The sequence below is a fragment of the Doryrhamphus excisus genome, chromosome 7, assembly GCF_030265055.1.
Source record: "Doryrhamphus excisus isolate RoL2022-K1 chromosome 7, RoL_Dexc_1.0, whole genome shotgun sequence".
NCBI lineage: Eukaryota > Metazoa > Chordata > Actinopteri > Syngnathiformes > Syngnathidae > Doryrhamphus > Doryrhamphus excisus.
The window spans coordinates 14,352,121-14,370,482 of NC_080472.1; the positions used below are offsets into that span (position 1 = coordinate 14,352,121).

General features: G+C 41.5%; 1 protein-coding gene across 5 annotated transcripts in view; it reads left to right on the forward strand.

Annotated features, from left to right (window-relative positions):
* nav3 (neuron navigator 3) overlaps positions 1–18,362 on the forward strand; it is a 126,987-nt gene that overhangs the window by 81,970 nt on the left and 26,655 nt on the right. For 4 of the 5 annotated variants that reach the window (XM_058077401.1, XM_058077403.1, XM_058077404.1 and 1 more), the window contains exons 10-12: positions 2,277–2,385; positions 8,666–9,073; positions 9,841–9,960. In XM_058077401.1, the coding sequence (XP_057933384.1) occupies positions 2,277–2,385; positions 8,666–9,073; positions 9,841–9,960 (637 nt within the window). The remainder of the gene's footprint in view (positions 1–2,276; positions 2,386–8,665; positions 9,074–9,840; positions 9,961–18,362) is intronic. The other variant, XM_058077406.1, reaches the window with a different exon arrangement.

Sequence of the window (18,362 nt, forward strand, 5' to 3'; positions counted from 1 at the left end):
CTCTTTTTTTTTGTACATGTTGAATCATGCAAATGCAAACGTGGTGTTCCTAAATGTAACTTATTCAGCATGTCTGTATTTCTAAATCAAATGATGGAATGCATTATAGTTGTACATATTTGAAAGGAGGGCAATCCCACCCTCGGCCATCTCTGTGTGAAGTTTGCATGTTCTCCCCGTGCATGCGTGGGTTTTTTCCGGGTACTCCGGTTTCCTCCCACATTCCAAAAACATGCTAGGTTAATTGGTGACTCCAAATTGTCCATAGGTATGAATGTGAGTGTGAATGGTTGTTTGTCTATATGTGCCCTGTGATTGGCTGGCGACCAGTCCAGGGTGTACTCCGCCTCTCACCCAAAGACAGCTGGGATAGGCTCCAGCCCCCCCGCAACCCTTGTGAGGATAATCGGTAGAAAATGAAATGAATGAATATTTGAAAGCTGTTTTACCCTCTGTCCTCTAAGCAGCCATGCATCTTATAGTATATTAGGATATTAGGTTCAAGGGATTAAGCTGCATGCATGTCTTTCTGTTCCACAAATGCATGCTGTGCCTGGAAAGTGCTTTAAGGTGTCGTGTTGTGCACGAATGTTGGCTTTTCTCATTTTAATGTGTGCCTGTGGGCTCAAGTTCAGGTGAACCTCGCACATAGACACACATAGAATACTATAAATGTGTAATAAATACTAGAATGTAGGCTATACGACCCTGCTCAATGTTGCATTAAGTGTTCTTTCACAACGGAGACCCCTGGAGATAGATGTGCCTTATAATGGAATAGAAAATGTGTCTTTTTAGCGTAAATGGCAGAAAAACAGTGGAAGAGTAGTTATGCTTTCAGCTTACGTAAGAGATGGAGCCAGTGAATGGCTGATGTAAATCAGTTTCAGTGCAAAGTTTTCTTCAAAAATTGAAGGTTTATCATGTATTTTCTAATGTTATATGTAATGCCGCTGATATAAGGTCAGTGTGGTGGCAACACCTCAGCCTCACTTAACTTGCCGTCTGGGTGCTCTGGCCAGTCAAAACATGACCTCAATTATGCCAGTCTCGTCTTTAGCTTCTATGAGGTCATCAGCAAGGTCGGCAGAGAAAAATTGAGGGCAAGTGTCAACACGTATATATATTTATAGATAATTTGTGACGTGTTTGTCTTTCACGATGATGCCCTTGCATTCATTTTTCCTCTCGGGCACAGTCGGTGCGCCATTTCCTCGAATAAAAATGAGTTTCACTGCGGTATACTCTTGTGTCACATCCATTTAGGACATTAGCCTTTCTAGCGTCTGGTATAAGTGCAGTCAGTGCCACCAAAGCAGCCACTCGTCTATCATATTTGGTGAAGCGCACGACTCAAACAATGTGTATTGCCACGCATCATGCACCCAAACAAGGAGATTGCTGTCAGTGCACAAGATTACTTTCATACTGGCACTGTTCAGATCAGTCATTTTTGCACTGCACAGGGGAAAATGCCAATGGAAGAATGCAGAGCCTTTTCCGTGGATTCCTATTTGGATTGTGATCAATCAGTGCAAGCCCCAAGTCAACTGTAGAATGTATTTTGTGTTCATACTTGGCCTGTTGCTTCTTTTTAATTTGGAGCATAAACGCTTTCCCTTCTGCGGCTATTAAGACTTTGAAACGCTTTGCCCCACCCTTTTGACTTTTGGAATTGCATCCCAACTCACTCCGCATCCAACATCTATTCTTTGCCACATGCTCATTATCCGTCCTGTGGTCCCAGCCTGCAGATGTAGCTTGATGAGTTAACAGGCAAGATTAATCAGAACAGACAAGTCGATACTTTTATGTGCCTGCAGCTTATACTTCTGAACTGTCGGCCCTCCCGGTGCTCATGAACAACACTCCTTCAGTTGATGGCGGAATCAAATAAATGCGATGAGAAGCGCTTTAAAATACAGAAGATTGTTTCCTGGCCGTGACTCTCAAGGATTTGGTGGGAGGCTGACAAAAAGCGACAGGGAAGAAAAGGATGTCTGACAGAGTCTGCTTTCGTAGGCACGAGCTAACTGAGCACACGGTGTCACGGCACGACATTTCCTGCTCAGCCTAGAGACCCTTTGTCAGTTGCATGAAAAATAATGTGTCTAGAGTTCATAGAAAAATGCGACATGATGACTTCCATTGACCATTTATTGTTTTGTTTCCCTATAGGGACACACAGCGACAAGTGATGAAAAACCCTGTGTCAGATGTTCTTTTCTCTTAGAATGTGTGTGCAGGTTTCGACTAAATCGAATGTGTGTCTGCAGGAGAGGACCCCGAAACAAGACGGATGAGGACAGTAAAGAACATTGCTGACCTGCGGCAGAACCTGGAAGAAACCATGTCCAGTCTACGGGGGACACAGATCAGCCACAGGTAAGCAGAGAGATGACTTTGCATTTTCATAAGGAGGAAAAAAAACATGTATATTTATAAATTATTCCAGACTTACTGTGACTGAGATGTTTTTCAGCAGAAAAATTACATCTTTTAATAGATTTTTTTTTTTTAACAAAAAACAAAATCTGCAGGTATCCACTGTACATGTAAATGTTGACTTCTCCTAAGTCAGAGGTTTTTTTCCTGTCACACACACTAGAGACTTGGCAAGCTTCAGCAGCAACACAGATAGCGTCTTTAAATCGATGATGCTACATTTAAAATAATGGTGCTCAATTAAACAAAATGGCCGATTTAAGTCAGTAAAGTTAAATAAGTTGAAGCAAATTTCTATGAGTGGATTTCTCTGGAAAAAAAGGATTAATATTCTGTCTTTTTTTCTTCTTGATTTAGTTTTTAATAATATTTACCCAGAAAGAACACCTGTCTTATATCCATCCATCCATTTTCTGTACCGCTTATCCTCACGAGGGTCGCGGGGGGTCCTGCAGACTATCCCAGCTGTCTTCGGGCGAGAGGCGGGGTACACCCTGGACAGGTCGCCAGCCAATCACAGGGCACATATAGACAAACAACCATTCACACTCACATTCATACCTATGGACAATTTGGAGTAGCAGGGGGAGACACCCCGGACCGGCGCTTCTCTCTGTCGGCCATGTTTGTTGATGGCAACGGAAGTGAATGCGGTGAAAGGTGATTAGGAAACCTTAAAGTCACAGCTACCGTTTGTCTTTGTGGTAGGACTAAAAAGTAAAATAATAAATAATGAAATAAATATAATCTAAATAATAATTTAAAATATATATATATATAATTTTTTTTCTTCAAATTATTAAGAACATAACAAAAAAAATGTTGTGTGTTATAATACACTTGGCCGAATAGCGTGACACCAACTGGAAGTAATTTTGCCACAAATTGTCGTGTATTTTTTTAAAGATTGTATCATTCATTCATTTTCTACCACTTATTCTCACGAGGGTCGCCAGGGGTGTTGGAACCTATCCCAGCTGTCTTTGGGCGAGAGGCAGGGTACACCCTGGACAGGTCGCCAGCCAATCACAGGGCACATATAGACAAACAACCATTCACACTCACATTCATACCTATGGACAATTTGGAGTCGCCAATTAACCTAGCATGTTTTTGGAATGGGGGAGGAAACCGGAGTACCCGGAGAAAACCCACGCATGCACGGGGAGAACATGCAAACTCCACACAGAGATGGCCGACCGGGGAATCGAGTCCTGTGTGCTAACCACTCGGACACCGTGCAGCCCTGTCTTATATTGGAGTTATAAATAAACTAAAAAAAGGTTCATAAAAGTTTCCCTAACAAAAAGTGTTTCTAATAGTTATTGCCACCTGCTCCTGTGGTTGTTTTAGTCCTACTTTTACTGGCACAGTGTGCACCGCCCAGCTATTATGGCGGTATTGCCAAGTTTGAACATATCCAAGCTGATATCTACCCCCTACCTGGCTCGCTTAGCCAATCACAAGCAGGCACTGATGTAGAAATAAATGTGAAAATGCTGAGAACGCTGCCAGTGGATATTTTAAGACAACTAAGCCTTCTGGCACTGGGGTTTGACAATTGCAGTTTGCGAAAAGGCTTAGAAGCACCAAAGTGTCCTAAATATCTTAGAATTAATATTCAAGAAGGGTTAACGAGTCTAGGCCACAACACCTGAATCTAATGAGATCCTGTATCAAAACATCTAACCTCTAGATCAGGGGTCGGGAACCTTTTTGGCTAAGAGAGCCATGAAGGCCAGATATTTTAAAATGTGTATCTGTGAGAGCCATATACATTTTTTTAAACGTTGAATGCAATAAAATGTGTGCATTTTTATGTAAGACCAACAGTTTTAGATATAATGGGCTCTAATTATGTAGACCATGCAGGCACACTACCCCAAGCCAATGGGGTGTGGCCAGCACACTTTCGTGAGCAGCGCAGTGTCTAATAATAAATCTAATACTTGTTGCCATTAATACAACTTATTACAAGTATTGCACCATACTCAGTATATTTCATTCTTTTGGCCATCTTTGCCAGAAGGCTTGGTTCTGCAGCTTTAGCTATTTGACTAAAGGAGGAAAGTTTACATTTACATGTTGACATCTCAATGACCGAGGTAGACTACCGCATTACCCAGTAATAATCGAGTTTTGGTGTTTGACCTGGAAAATATCTTCAAGAAAGATGGATATGGTCAGCCGTATTGCAGTAGAAAATAGATGGACGGATTAAAATGCATAAGAAAGTTGTTAATTTTGTCAGTCGTTTCTGTGATGTTTACTTTAAAATGTTAGCAAAAATAATTTTTTATTGTGGTAAGAAATGCTTGAGAGCCAGATACAGTCATCAAAAGAGCCCTACCTGGCTCCCGAGCCATAGGTTCCCTACCTCTGCTCTAGATAAATGATAAATAGTGAATAAATAATGCAAATGAACACATCCTTTAAGTCAATGCACCGATATTTTACTGGTTAAATGTCAGGCTGCAGTTTATAAAGCACAGCTCTCAGCTCTAATATTCTCACTGAAGCGATGCGTGGTGAAGCTGAGACATGTTTGGCTTCAGCGGAACGCTCTGAAGCCAACGCACACATTTCGAAGGAGGCAGCCAACGAAACAGTGACATAACCACTGACAATTGTTTTAGCCCTTCATTCTCTTGAATCTGAATTTTACATGCATGACCACGACAGACACGATTGACTTAAATACCCTCATGTGTCCCATTACTTTTGAGTGTGTTGGATATCCTTGACTAAAAGAGGCTGATCTGATTTCAATATCTTCCTCTTTGCCGTTGGAAGATATGTCCCAAATTATTAATGACACTCCCTCTATTAGCATCCCTGTATTCTTCTACCTATTTCCTGCTTTTAATTAAAACTTGCTAACCTGCTGGCTCTTGCACATCACAGTGACAGAGTAGGGACTCGCATATCATGATGATAACTATTGGTCATTTGTCCCCAGACTTCCCTCTCAGTCTATTATTTTGGCCCATTTACCAAGGGAGATGGTGCAGACAGCCATGACAGATGGCTTTCTGTGCGTGTGCATGTATGTGTGTGTGTGCATGGGTGTTTGTTTTCTATTTCTTATTTCTCCCTCCGAGGGTTCTCAGCCAGCCATGATCGATGCATCGCTGTTGTTGTGCCACCACATTTAATTCAATATAACACTGGGGGGGGGGGGGGGGGGGGGGGGGGGGGTTCTCTCATTTACATGCATGGTATGGTACACAATGTGGATAAAACATGAAATGACCAGCAGTGCAAAGGCTACATGGACTGCAATAACCTAAAATGACAATACATCTAATTGTATCATTTATGCCCCATTTTTTGGGGCGTTAATGTAAAATTTGAATGGATGTTTTAATAGTTGGAAGGTGATAACTGCCTCAGAGGCTGCATGCCAAATCAGTCCATGACAAAAGTCTGGCCAGACCACCTTAATCTCCCCCTGCCCCCCGGATAAGAAATGGCTGTAATCACCGTGAAGGTTTGAAGCATCAAAGTAATTAATCAGCGTTACGCTTGTATGCACATGACAGTCATGCTCAACTTTGGGATTCTTATGTCCTCTAAATGCGATGGCAGCTGTTATGCATCCATCCATTTTCTAGGTTCGCAGGTATGCTGGAGCCTATCCCAGCTGTCTTTGGGAGAGAGGACATACGTATAGTCAAACACACTCGCATTTATACCAATGGACAAACCCACGCATGGGGAGAGCATGCAAACTTCACACAAACGTAGAATCGAACCAAGGTCTTCTGACTGTGTGGCCAACATGCTAACCACTCATCCAATCTGTACTAGTTCATTATGTCAGAACTAATATGTGACCCTACAGCCAAAGTTTATGACCACCATATGTCATAAAAATCAATCATGTACGTGCCACTTTTGAGACAGTCGGTTTTGACGTCATGAAAGATAAACTTCCTTGCTCATGGACATGAGACCACCTCTGAACTCCCTCCCCAGCTAGACGAACCCACCCTGTGCCCACCACTTTGCTACATATCTTATCAATATTGTTTAATTTTGTAAGGATCATTAGCCTTAATTATGCATAACCCAAGCGCTTCATTCATTCAGAATTTCCTGAAAATGTTAAGTATCTTATCAAACTGAAGGCTTGTTATTTGTGTGTCACATTAATAAGATCCAGACGTGTTTTCCTCTCCTCAGACACTCACTATTGATCCAAATACACAATTCATTCCTCCCAGCTTATAGTGAGGGATTGTATTTGTATTGATTGGCATCAGGAAGAGAAAGTCGGTGTTGGAAGAAAATGTCATGATCTTCAAGGCTCAATCACTGTTCTCATCTTGTTGGGTTCTATGGATGTGGATCTCTATCTGGGGATTCAACAACAGGTCAGGTGACATGCTGACATTCTGGACGTAATAGCTTCACTCTGCCGGCTTTGTTTGTGTTGTGTTTATACACTTGGCGTACACAAACAATAAGCCCAAAGCTAAATTATTCATTGCTTTGGAAGTGAGCGCATAGCCGTTGAAGTGTGTGTGAGAAAAAAAACAACCTTTTTTAGGGGGTGTCCACACAGAAAGTGTAGTAGTGTAGTGTTTCAGCCTTTCATCCACACGGAAACGGCTTTTTTTGAAAGTGTTGCCAGAGTGGGAAAATCTCAAAATGCTGGCTTTCAAATCGACAATCATGATTTTATCATGATTATTGAATAAGAAATACAGAAATTACTGTTTACGCTGTACATTGTTGTTCATATTTGATGTCATCTATTTATTCTCCACATTATTATTATTATTATTATTTATTATTATACAGGAGCCAGGCAATGACATTTCGTTGGCAATTTCACAGCTGTGTTATTGTGCAATGACAATAAAGGAAGTCTATCTATCTATCTACATTGATTATAGCCGCCGCTTGATTTTTATTTGCCCATGATGAAAAAAAAGCATGTTTGGAGAATTTGATAAGAAAAAGAAACACATTTTGAATACAGGCATTCCTCCTCTACATCATCTACACCCGTGCCATCATATATAAACTTATGGGGATTCATTGTGCAGTATTCTTATACGAGATGTGTCTGAATACCGTAGGTTTGATGTTTCTCAGCAGCTTTCCTCCACTTCCACTTCCTCCATCCTCCTTAATCTCAACATCTACGTATACACACACACGCCATCTTTCTCTGTTTGTTAGTCTTTCACGTCTTCCTCTGCTGCTGACTCCAGATAATGATAAGATGATTTTTGCAAGCATTGTACACCAATGTTGTAAAGACTGGGTGATTGATTTGCATTGCAACATGACATTGCATGTGTCACTGGGATTGTGTGTGTGTTGCTGTTGATGAGATCTGATGTGAATATGGTTGGCACCGCTGCCCTTCTCATGCTGGCGCCTGGCATCACAGTGGTGCCCACTCAATAAACGCATGGCACACAAACACACTCAAATTACCTCCTTTTGTGCCTTGATAAGTAGTTGCACAGAAGTTGATGCTAGGAGCAACTTTGCAAACATAATGCAATGAATAATTGCAAACAACATGCAAATCTTTAAATTGAGTAAAATCTATTTGAAAAATAGAAACGTCTCCTATACGCCTTGTTTGTTTTACCCATGTGACAATGCAGTGCACTTTTTTCCCAGCAGAGAGAGCTCCAGTTTGGTTCCACCACATACTTTGATGTCCAGCTGTCAGGGATCACCATATTTGTGTGTCATCTACAACTAATTACATTTTTAGTACAATTAAAGGTCTAGCTAAACTACATCTGCATTTTAGCCGTGTCCTGATAACTTTAGATTAAAAAAAAGGCCTTGTGGCTTACCAGAGGGCCATTATAAAGTCATAATAGGAGATTAATTATGATGGAGACTGTGTAATTATCACTAGAGGCTTGTTCAGTTTGAATGATTTCATTGTTTGTGTCAATATGATGTAATTATATCAATTTTTTTGTTGTTTGTGCTTGAAAAGCGTCTAATTAAGTGTGACATTTGGAAGCATTCACTTGATAGTCAGATGGAGACATCACTGGTCTGACATTTGTCTCATGGGAGACTTCATTTTCTTCTCCTCCTCCACCACTTTACAAGTTTACACACTGGAAGAGGCAGCACTCTGTTTTGACCTTCAGGCTTAGCCATGTTATTTTAGGCAGAAAAAAAAACCAGCTGAGTCAAAATAAATGTCCATACATTCCCCCTCTCTCTGTCTTGACAGCACACTGGAGACAACCTTCGATACAACTGTAACCACAGAGGTCAATGGGCGGAGCCTTCCCGCCCTCGCCACACGCTCCTCCCCCATGGCCTGGCGCCTGGGACAAACGCAAACGCCGCGTCTCCAGGCGGGCGATGCCCCCTCCATGCCCGGCAGCTATGCTGCGCCTCGGGCGGCTACAGCGGGCGCTGGCACCACCACGGCAGGGCGCTACAGTGGGCACTCTGACCCCTCCAGGTTTGTGTACAGCGCCCCCCTGAGGCGAGCGGCAGGGGCGCGGGGGGTGGAGCAGGGTGAGAGGGAAGGAGGAGGAGGGCTGGAAGGAGGGAAGCCGATGGAGGTGGCGGGGTACATGAGTGATGGGGACATCCTGGGAAAGAACGGACGGATGGATGAGATCACCAGCGGGTAGGATGATTAGTGCTAACAACGCATGCTAACTTTTTTCCATGTATTTCCTCCAAACATTTTTTTTCCCACTGAGACCTGCATACAAACAAACTGAAGCACATTGGGGGGGCTCTTTGCTACATTTTCTGTATTAAAGATGGTGAAGTCAGTCCACTGTAGGTCAATACAGTATATGCTAAGCTATCTGCACAAAGCATTGACATCTTCCAAAGAAACATTTTATCATTCATCTTATTAATCATACATTTTATTTTATTTTTAGAACATGCCAAGGGCCATTAAAAAAGAGCTCTGAGGCCAAAATGGCCCCTGGGCTACACTTTGGACATCCCTGGTGTAAAGTAATGTTCATCAGTGTACAGTACTTCGCTAGAATAACATATTCTTGGGAAGAGTTACTAAGAAAAGTTTTAGGGGTTGGAAATTGGAGACAAATTGATGAATCAGTGATGTAATTTGAGTGACGGAATTAAGCATCCATGGGATTTGAGACAATTTGTTTCAGCCTGTCAGGACGGTAAAGGTGATTTGCCATTTAATTAGCTCAATTAGCTCAACAGCTAATCATTTCCATGTCCTATCAGGTGTGTCTGATTGCTATCTGCGCTCAAATCCCAACTACTTGCATTACACACTGCTATACTAATGGTAAATAGAGCCACTTAAACGTACAAATACACCACTGCAAGCACTGATAAACAGTATTCCCTCCCTCCTTTATTGTATGCTGACTGTAAAATGAAGTCTAAATTCTGCTCCCACAGATATCTAACAGATGGAGGTCTGCATTTGTATGCACGGAACGCCGGCCGCGCATCAGACTCGGCTTCTTCTCGAGAAACATCCCACAGAGGAAGCAAAGAGATACAGGGGGACATAGACAGGTAAGGATCTGTCAGTCATAGCTAGCTGCTTGTTTTATTTGATTTGTTTGTCTGCGGACAACACACATGGATGTGTTAAGCTTTGGGCATTGTTGGTAAATGAGATATTTCCACTTGCTTGGTTTATAATTGAACTCTTCAGGTTGCTAAGCTGGATAGCTTTGGAGTGCCTCTGTTTTGAGTTGAATTCAAGGACACCTTTGTCAAATGACTTTGAGTGCACTTACCTGTAGACACTTTACTTGGCATCTCAAAAGCATTCACTTGTACAGACCTGCTTGTTTTGTGTTCACTTTTGGCGTTGTCAAGTACAAATCCAGTAGACCGTGCTTGATGCAATGATGTACGGGTTATGAAGATACGTCAGTTATTCTTGACACACCTTTTCATATCTATTGCATTCAATATGAACTGTCAGGTATGTTTGCAATTTGCAGTTTATTTGGGTGATATTGCTTTGAAATGACATGATGGAGATAATGGATGGATAGGACAAAATGAACTAGAAAATATTGTTTTAAAGGTTCCATATTTTGCTATTATTCAACAATTTTAAATAAATGTGTTTCCCATAAACTAGGCTGGATGGAATCTACTACTTGGAGCATGTTGTTTTGTGTGTCTGTAGCTTTAATGCTAATGATCTTCCTCCGTCCGTCCGCTTTGTGTGGCTGTTGTGCACTTTTGTCCACCTTTTACCTATACTATAGTCGTCCCACGCAATATTGCAGTCCATCACTGTATCATGGTTTTTCATCAATTAATTACAGTAAGTAATAGACGATTGCTATGGTCTATTATTAGTCAAAACATATTGAAATACAAGTCATACGTACTTCTGGTCACTACGCGTCAGTAATACCACGAAACATTACATTACTTTAGCACTGCATGAAGTCTTTTCCCATTCCATGTGGAAGTGGTACATTTCTGGTTTATTAAGTTTAGCAGAAATACATTTGAGGAATACATTTGGAATACAGGTAGTGAACAAATGTATCGCAATTGATGTAAAACGGATGGGGGTAAAATTAAATAAGCTTTGCTTCTTCCTACTTCTTTTGGATATAGCAACTGTGAATTGTAATGTGTGACATATTCCAATGTAACTTGTATGCATGTTACTGTATACTGGCAACAATAAATGCCATATTGTATATCACATACAACAATGTAATAATATTAAGGAGTGGGACAAGAGACGGCAAACATTTTACATTTTAACAGCAACATCATGCTATGTTAGCCTACTCGCTGAAGAAAGCAAAACAATTTACAGCCCCCTCGTCTGTTGGTGGATAGTTGACAGAGCTCAAGGATTAATTTTAAGAGTTGTAGCGAAGCCTGATTTTCCACAAATAGATCTTCTAGCCGGAGGTGGTATCATGTACATGAAGAGGGAGGGTTTTTCTTTACAATGTCATCAAAAGCAACCATTTAAATCATGCAAATGATTGCATTGTGGTTGCACTAGTACAGCTTTGGTGGTATTTCATTTCCTGTATGATCACATTTGCTCGATAATCCGATGGTTTCCCAGCCGCTATGACTGCCGTCCTTTCTTCTCAACATCCAGTCAGTCGGCTGGACAGACAGGCAGGCGTGAGTCTGATCATATCTGAGAGCGTCCGAGCGTCAAAACACGGCAGACCCGGCGGCGGGTTGAGAATAGCTGATTAACCTGCCCCTGTCACTCCCAGACTGATATGCCTGTCACACTTGACACTCAAGCGTGGAGAGACATGGGAAGAGAAGAAAAATGAACCCTGTGAACCGTCTCCTCCATTTGTCTCGCTGTAACCCTGCCTGTGTTTTATCTCAGGATGTGAGAAGTTTGCCCCCTCACCTGAGCAGGAAAAAGCGGTTTTGCCGCAAGGCCTTGAAGGTGATAGAGAAATATTTCCCTCAGATGCTTTCAAGCAAGAAAAAGCCCAATGGGAGTTTATTCTTCCTCTCTTCTTCCCCATACACAGCTATGAAAATCACACTGTTCCTTCAATACACACACAGTTCTAATGCTTCCTTCAGCCTTGCTGTGACATGTGTGATTGTCAGAAGCTTAGCTGACGCTTCCCACTGGCGGATGACAATGTTCTCAGGGGGATTCATTTCCCAAGCAATCATTTGCCAGGTTTTTGCACTGTAGTCTGGATTGAGGGTCCTTCCAAGGACAGGATATGCTACCCTTGATTGGTTATTTGCAGATAGGCTTCAATGACTTTGGGAAACTTTAAAATGGTAAACATAACACAGTAACGGGGCAAAAATGAAGAATTGCAATACTTCAAGTGTCACCATTTTGGGTAACCTTGCTCTACATTTTGCGGCAAAACCAGCCATATTTAAGCCATATTGGCTTGTCTCTTATACTCAGCAGCAGGGTCATCCCTGACCACATTCTAACAGCAGTCAGCAAGCATAGATGGATTCCACTTTTCCCTGATATCTTATCTCCATAGCTCCTTCCCCATGCTCATTGCTTATCTCCCCACAGTTCAATGGAAAGAAATCTAGATGGAAATGCAAAAAAGTGTATCTTAAGTGACATTGCAGCCAAGGGCTTTGTAGGACTTCAGGAGTTTTGCTACCAGCTGCTTATAATGATCTGCTTTGTCGTTTGCAAAAGTCAATTTCTGCTACCGTTCATGACATTTCTCGACATGCAGGCATTCTGTCCACTTCCAAGAGAGAGATATCAGCAAATACAAACAAATGTGGTATGTCAAAACACTAGACCTCCTAAATTCTCAGGAGAAGACCTTCTGTAGTGCATTTCTTGCTAAATATTTGCTCTACGGGAGCATTGCTTCATTTGCAGAAAAAAAAGACTTCAGGCAACACTTTTAATGTTCAAGCTGTGTTTGAACGATAGCTAGATATTAAATTCAGTATGCAACTAAATATTTGTTTATTCAGCACAATAGTGTCATTATTGTTTCATCACTAAAGAGGAAGAATTGCTGAGCCTTAAAAGGTTTTCATTTCAAAGCTGTTCCCTTTTGCTGTTTTTTTTCACATGTACAAACAAACTGCATACACTTGGCTCCCTTGAGGCTCATTATGATTCACGCTTTTTTTTTAATCCTTCAATAACGACTCCCCTGGCTGCCACCCATGCATGGCAGCTATATTCCGCAATGCCCCCCCCCCCTGAGGTCGCCGTGACTCACTAGATGGAGACGGGTGGCCAAGCAGGTGACTGAGACCATCTGTGGCTCAAACAGTGCAGCCTTGCTCCTTATGTTCATAGGTTTAAGTGCCTCAAATCTGTTGTTCTTTTCACCCTAACAGATGTATTTCCATATATTATCACATACATTTACAATCCTGGGCATGCCAAATGAATGAAAAGGTCTTCTTTTGCTATAAAAATGGGAGAACATGGTTCATTTTCCACTTTTGTTCATGAACGGGATGCAATCAAGCACTCTATGTGCCCATACTGGAAGGAAGCATGGCGGTGTTTTACATGAAGGATGATCACAGCTGTCACTGTGCAGAGCGCTGAGAGTCGAGAAGATTTGGATGACGAGGTTCTTTCCGTCATCACCTCCTCCCTTCGTCATTTAAGTTCACGTCTAGTTCAACTGAGCCCCGGGCGCCGCTTTGGAGGCACATCTCTCTCATGCTGCACCTGAAACAAAAGCTTTCTATGTTTTTTTGAAGCTCTGAGGCGTTTGTCCCTTTTCAGTCTTTTTCCAACTTCAATCAAAAGCAGTCAGGCGCGCAGTCTAAACTTTGCAAATTGTGATGGTAATTGGAAGGAGTTGCATCCTCGATTGGACTACCCAGCTGTGTCTTCCTCTTCATGCTAATGTGGCTCCGCACTTGAAGCAGGTGCATGCTCTCTGTCAAAATAGTGTTCCATATCAACACATGTTCATTAACCATCTATTTATTCACAAAAGATTGACTTTCTTAATTCCCTTCACTTCCGAGTGGGGAAGCAGCACTCAAATGAACAACTGAATAGGCAGTGATTTTTGATATGTTTACCCCCATTGAACCAATGACCTAGCATGTGTTTTGCATGTAAAAATATTCGATCTAGTGTGAAATGATTTGGTGTGCAACCATGCAGCACTTTCAGGTCTGACTCAATGGGATTTATCGGAGTTGTGGTGATGAGTCACATTAAAGTGACACAAAAGTGACATAAGATGGTATTAAAACAGCCTTAGCCTGCCTGAAATGAATAAATAATGCATGCGCTTAGGGGATAATGCAGTGGTCAAATACTACTTGTAGTCGTATTTCGTCACAACTGTTTGATGACATAATGTATCGTGCCATTTAAAGAAAACATGTTATACTGTAAAACATATGTATATTATACATTTGTGTATGTGTGTACATATATACTTTTATATGTGACTATTATGTACTATTTGCATAAGTATCTCTGACTTTTATAGCGACAGTATAAGACGTTTTTTTATGATAAACGGAGCAAAGCACTTCATTCACAGGAGATTTGCAAGGGTTTGACTCCATTCATCATCTCAAAGGCCTTAATGACTCTGGGAAACATAAAAACGACACTGATCCTATCACGGCTAATTCACTTTACCGTGACTGAGTCACGTAAGTCGTAAAAAGGTAATTCTGTGGAATGATGACTGTTGTGTAGTGTAGTAATGTAGTAGGCAATTAACATGAACTCATAGCTCCCTGGTATTATAGGTGATATAGTCTGTTACATGATGATGTGTTGTAGACATTTTTAAAGAGAATTTTTTATTTTAGTAACATTATGCATGTAACATAATATATACAGCAGATTGAGGGATTATTAAATATATTTTTGTTATTAATCAGTTTGAAAAGGTCAGTCGAAAAGCGAACCGTATGAAATATGAAACAATTTTTCCAATCCAATTACCGGTAATCCATTCCAGACACCCAAAAATATTAACACAAAACACACTGTGTCAAGAATAATGATAGTTTTCCATGCAGAAAACAATGATGAACATTTAGCATATCTTTCACCTTTATTGAAGATTATTAAAGTTTTTGTCAAAAACTGAATCCTATGAACAAAGGCACACAGATACTGCTCTGCATGGCACATCCAGCAGCGATAGAACCAATGTTATAGTAGCGATACGGCGCAAACGACACAGCCAACATTAATAGTACTGCAGAGTTCATTGTAAACAACAGTACAGCAATTGTATCACATTACAGAGATCCTAAATCTACTGGATGCTGACCAGTTGATTTTTTTAGGGAAGGAAGCTGTGATGTTAGTGCGACTTTGCAAAGTCCTTGCAGATCTGCATTGCAGTGGAAAGCTTTGATGTGTTTACTGGCGCTGAAAAAGCTAACGCTGATGGTCAGGCAGCAGACAAGGTCAGGGTCTTTCTTTCTTGGACCGGGTCAGTCAATTAAATACGTATTTCTGACAACACGTAGGAGGAAAGAGGAAGCTCAAGATCCTCTTCTCGGTGCTGCACTGGCACCATTAAGACAGGAGCCTCATGAATAATGTCCCAAGACGAAGCAGTACGGACCTTTCAGAGGCTCACTCATTATGCATCAGATCATTTCTAGGCGTCAGAGGCGTATGGCAAAGCACAGTTGTTGGCTCACGCTCTTCCTTCTTTGCTTTGGCTCAATTCCACATTGTCACCCTCCCTTAATTAACCCTCGCTAACCCGCTGTGGATGACGTGATTGCGCCTCAGAGGGCTTGACAGGCCCATCCTTGGTTGGGGAAGGATGGAAGAGAAGGGAGGGGGCGAGCACAGCAGCGAGGGGTGAAAGTGGAACAGTGAGGTAGTTCTTTCTTCCTCTTGTTCCCATTTCATCCCTGGACTCCCAGTCGATTCACAGCTTCTTGCCGTCTCAGGCAAACAGGTGGAGCAAAACATAATTCTTCAACAGGAACAGGAAGCATCCATCCCATTCGGTGAGTTGATGGAACAGATACACACACACACACACACACACACACACTGTAGACAGCTGATTGTTGCACCTTACTGGTCAAAGCCAGGCAGGAAGGAGAGCTTATCAGTGTCCTGCTTTGGCAGCTGTTGAAACGACAAGGCGACGGAAGTGTTTGTGTAATTCTGCAAAGAAACGTTTAGGTTCCTCTGAAGAGTAATTGTAAGGGCTCAGTGGCATTAAGTTGGATTACTGTGTGGGCAAATGAGGACATGAACTTTACATTTGTATTAAAGACTCCTGGAGTGTCTGTGTCAAGACTTCAGCTTACAGTGGCTACAATTAGTGTTGAAGACTCAATGCCAGAATTAACACTAATTGGTCATTTTTGATGTAAAGACAAAAATAGCTGAACATAATCAGATGTTTTCCTATTTTTTCTTGCAGTAATATACATGAGGTCAGATGAAATGATGCTGGTTAGGTGCTGGTCTATGAACTGATCCAGTGCCAGTCCTCTGTAGCTTTTTACCTGCAGTTATTCCTTCCTAAGTGTACAATTAACTCTGTATCGTTCGTTGTCACGCACCACAGCAAAGCTCTACAGGACTGAATCACCGTATTGTTGATCTCCAAATTTTTACATAAACTGTATGCTCATAACAGCACGGAAAGGCCTGGTAGCAGATCTATTGTGCCTTTATTTTGTCTGAACTTGGGTATGGGTGTTGCAGACAATTGAATTCCACCTGGAGAGAAGGTATGCTGAAGGTTGTGGTGGTGGAGTTGTCGTACTATAGACAGCTGTCCACTTCACTCAAGTCAAGTCCCAAAACCTAATCATGCACATAACGTGCTGTGCATTTGAATAATTGAATCTAGCGTGCGCAGTTATCTGACATGGACCTTTTTGGTGCTTATGTTTAGTGGTGTCAGTGGAAAGATGATGTAGACCTATTATGGAACCACATTTGGTAACTTAAAGTAATAACAAAGAAATATTGTGATAAAAATCGTAGCTTTGTATTTAAAAAAAAAAAAGGATTCCATTCAATTCAGTATGCTCTGAATAAGTGGGCCGGTTTTAAGCTGTGATTGTTGCCACAAAAACCTTCACTTTTTTAAGGACAAGAACTCATTTTAGTTGATTCGCTGTCCTATCAAAATGTTGCCTCCCCTGATGGTTTCCAGAAATGAAGAGAAAAATGACTTGTGAGACTGAAGATAACCATTTTGACAATAATATTCTTGTATCCGCAGTGGTCTCACAACATGTCTTCAAAAAGCAGTTACATAACACAGATTCTCCTGCCTTTGGCATCCTTTTCAATTTGCTTTCCCAAATATTTATCAACCATCAAAATCTCATATATCTCCATGATCGGGTGTAATCACCGGTGTTGGTGCCTTTGTTTGTGCAGTTAATAGCGTTTTTCCTCATCCCGGGCTGCCTGCTGAAGGAACCAAAGTTAACGTGTTGAATATTACATGAGATAATGTTTGCATGGCTGACTGGAGTCACAGCCATGCATTCACAGGATGGAGCGCAGCTTATATGTGTCGGAGGCAATAAAAAACAAATGAATGGTCATGCACATATTTGTACTGTAGTCTTCATTTATTATAAGTCCCGCCTTTTGGGGGGAAAATGGCAATATTATGAGTATTAGAGCTGTGATTGTCTACTATTGATCACAGTCATCACATGAGGATTTAGCTGTGTTTTCACATTGATTCCAAGCTTTACACACCATCTGTTTTTTTTTTGCACATACAATATGAACTCAGATGTATCCTCTGCTGCGTTCCACTCTGTACATTGCAAGCTCATAGTTAATTTAAAAAGTGGTGACACAAAACTCTAGTGTACCCACCCGCCCTCGCCGGCAGGTTATTGAGTTCGCTTGTGACGTGCAGGTCTAAGGGAGGGGAGGAGCTCGGCGAAGCTCGGCTATTCTGTCAAAACCATCTAAGCTGATCCCTGGGAGTTGAACGATGAAATATTCAGTCCGTTGCACCACCAGACAACTGTCTCAGGAGGTCGGCTGCCATTTTTTTTTTGTGTAGTCCTTCTTATTTTGTCCACACTTTCACCAGGAAATGGCAGGAAATGGTGGATGTTGTTTGCTAGTGTCAAAAACCTCCTTTTGTAGAATTATTGGTCACATAAGTGGATCCAAATCGGTTATGGGTCCAGTGGTGGGTATACAGAATCAGTATTTGGTCACATAGCTAGCCGTCAGCACCAGTTACTGGTTTACTATTTGTTCTTTCACTGCAGTATACCAATTTGCTATTAACACCAAGCATCTTCTAGAATTCCATTGACAGTAATTTAGAGTGAAAGCCTTTGCTTTGCCTTAATGACTCGAAGGGGCATTCACTGTGACTCATTATGTTAATTGAGTCAAATTTACCCAAGAAGTACTTTTAATCACATTACAAACAGTGGAGACTTATTTCCTAGCAGAAATGTGCAGCTTTGTATTAGCCAGCCCACCCTGCGAGGGA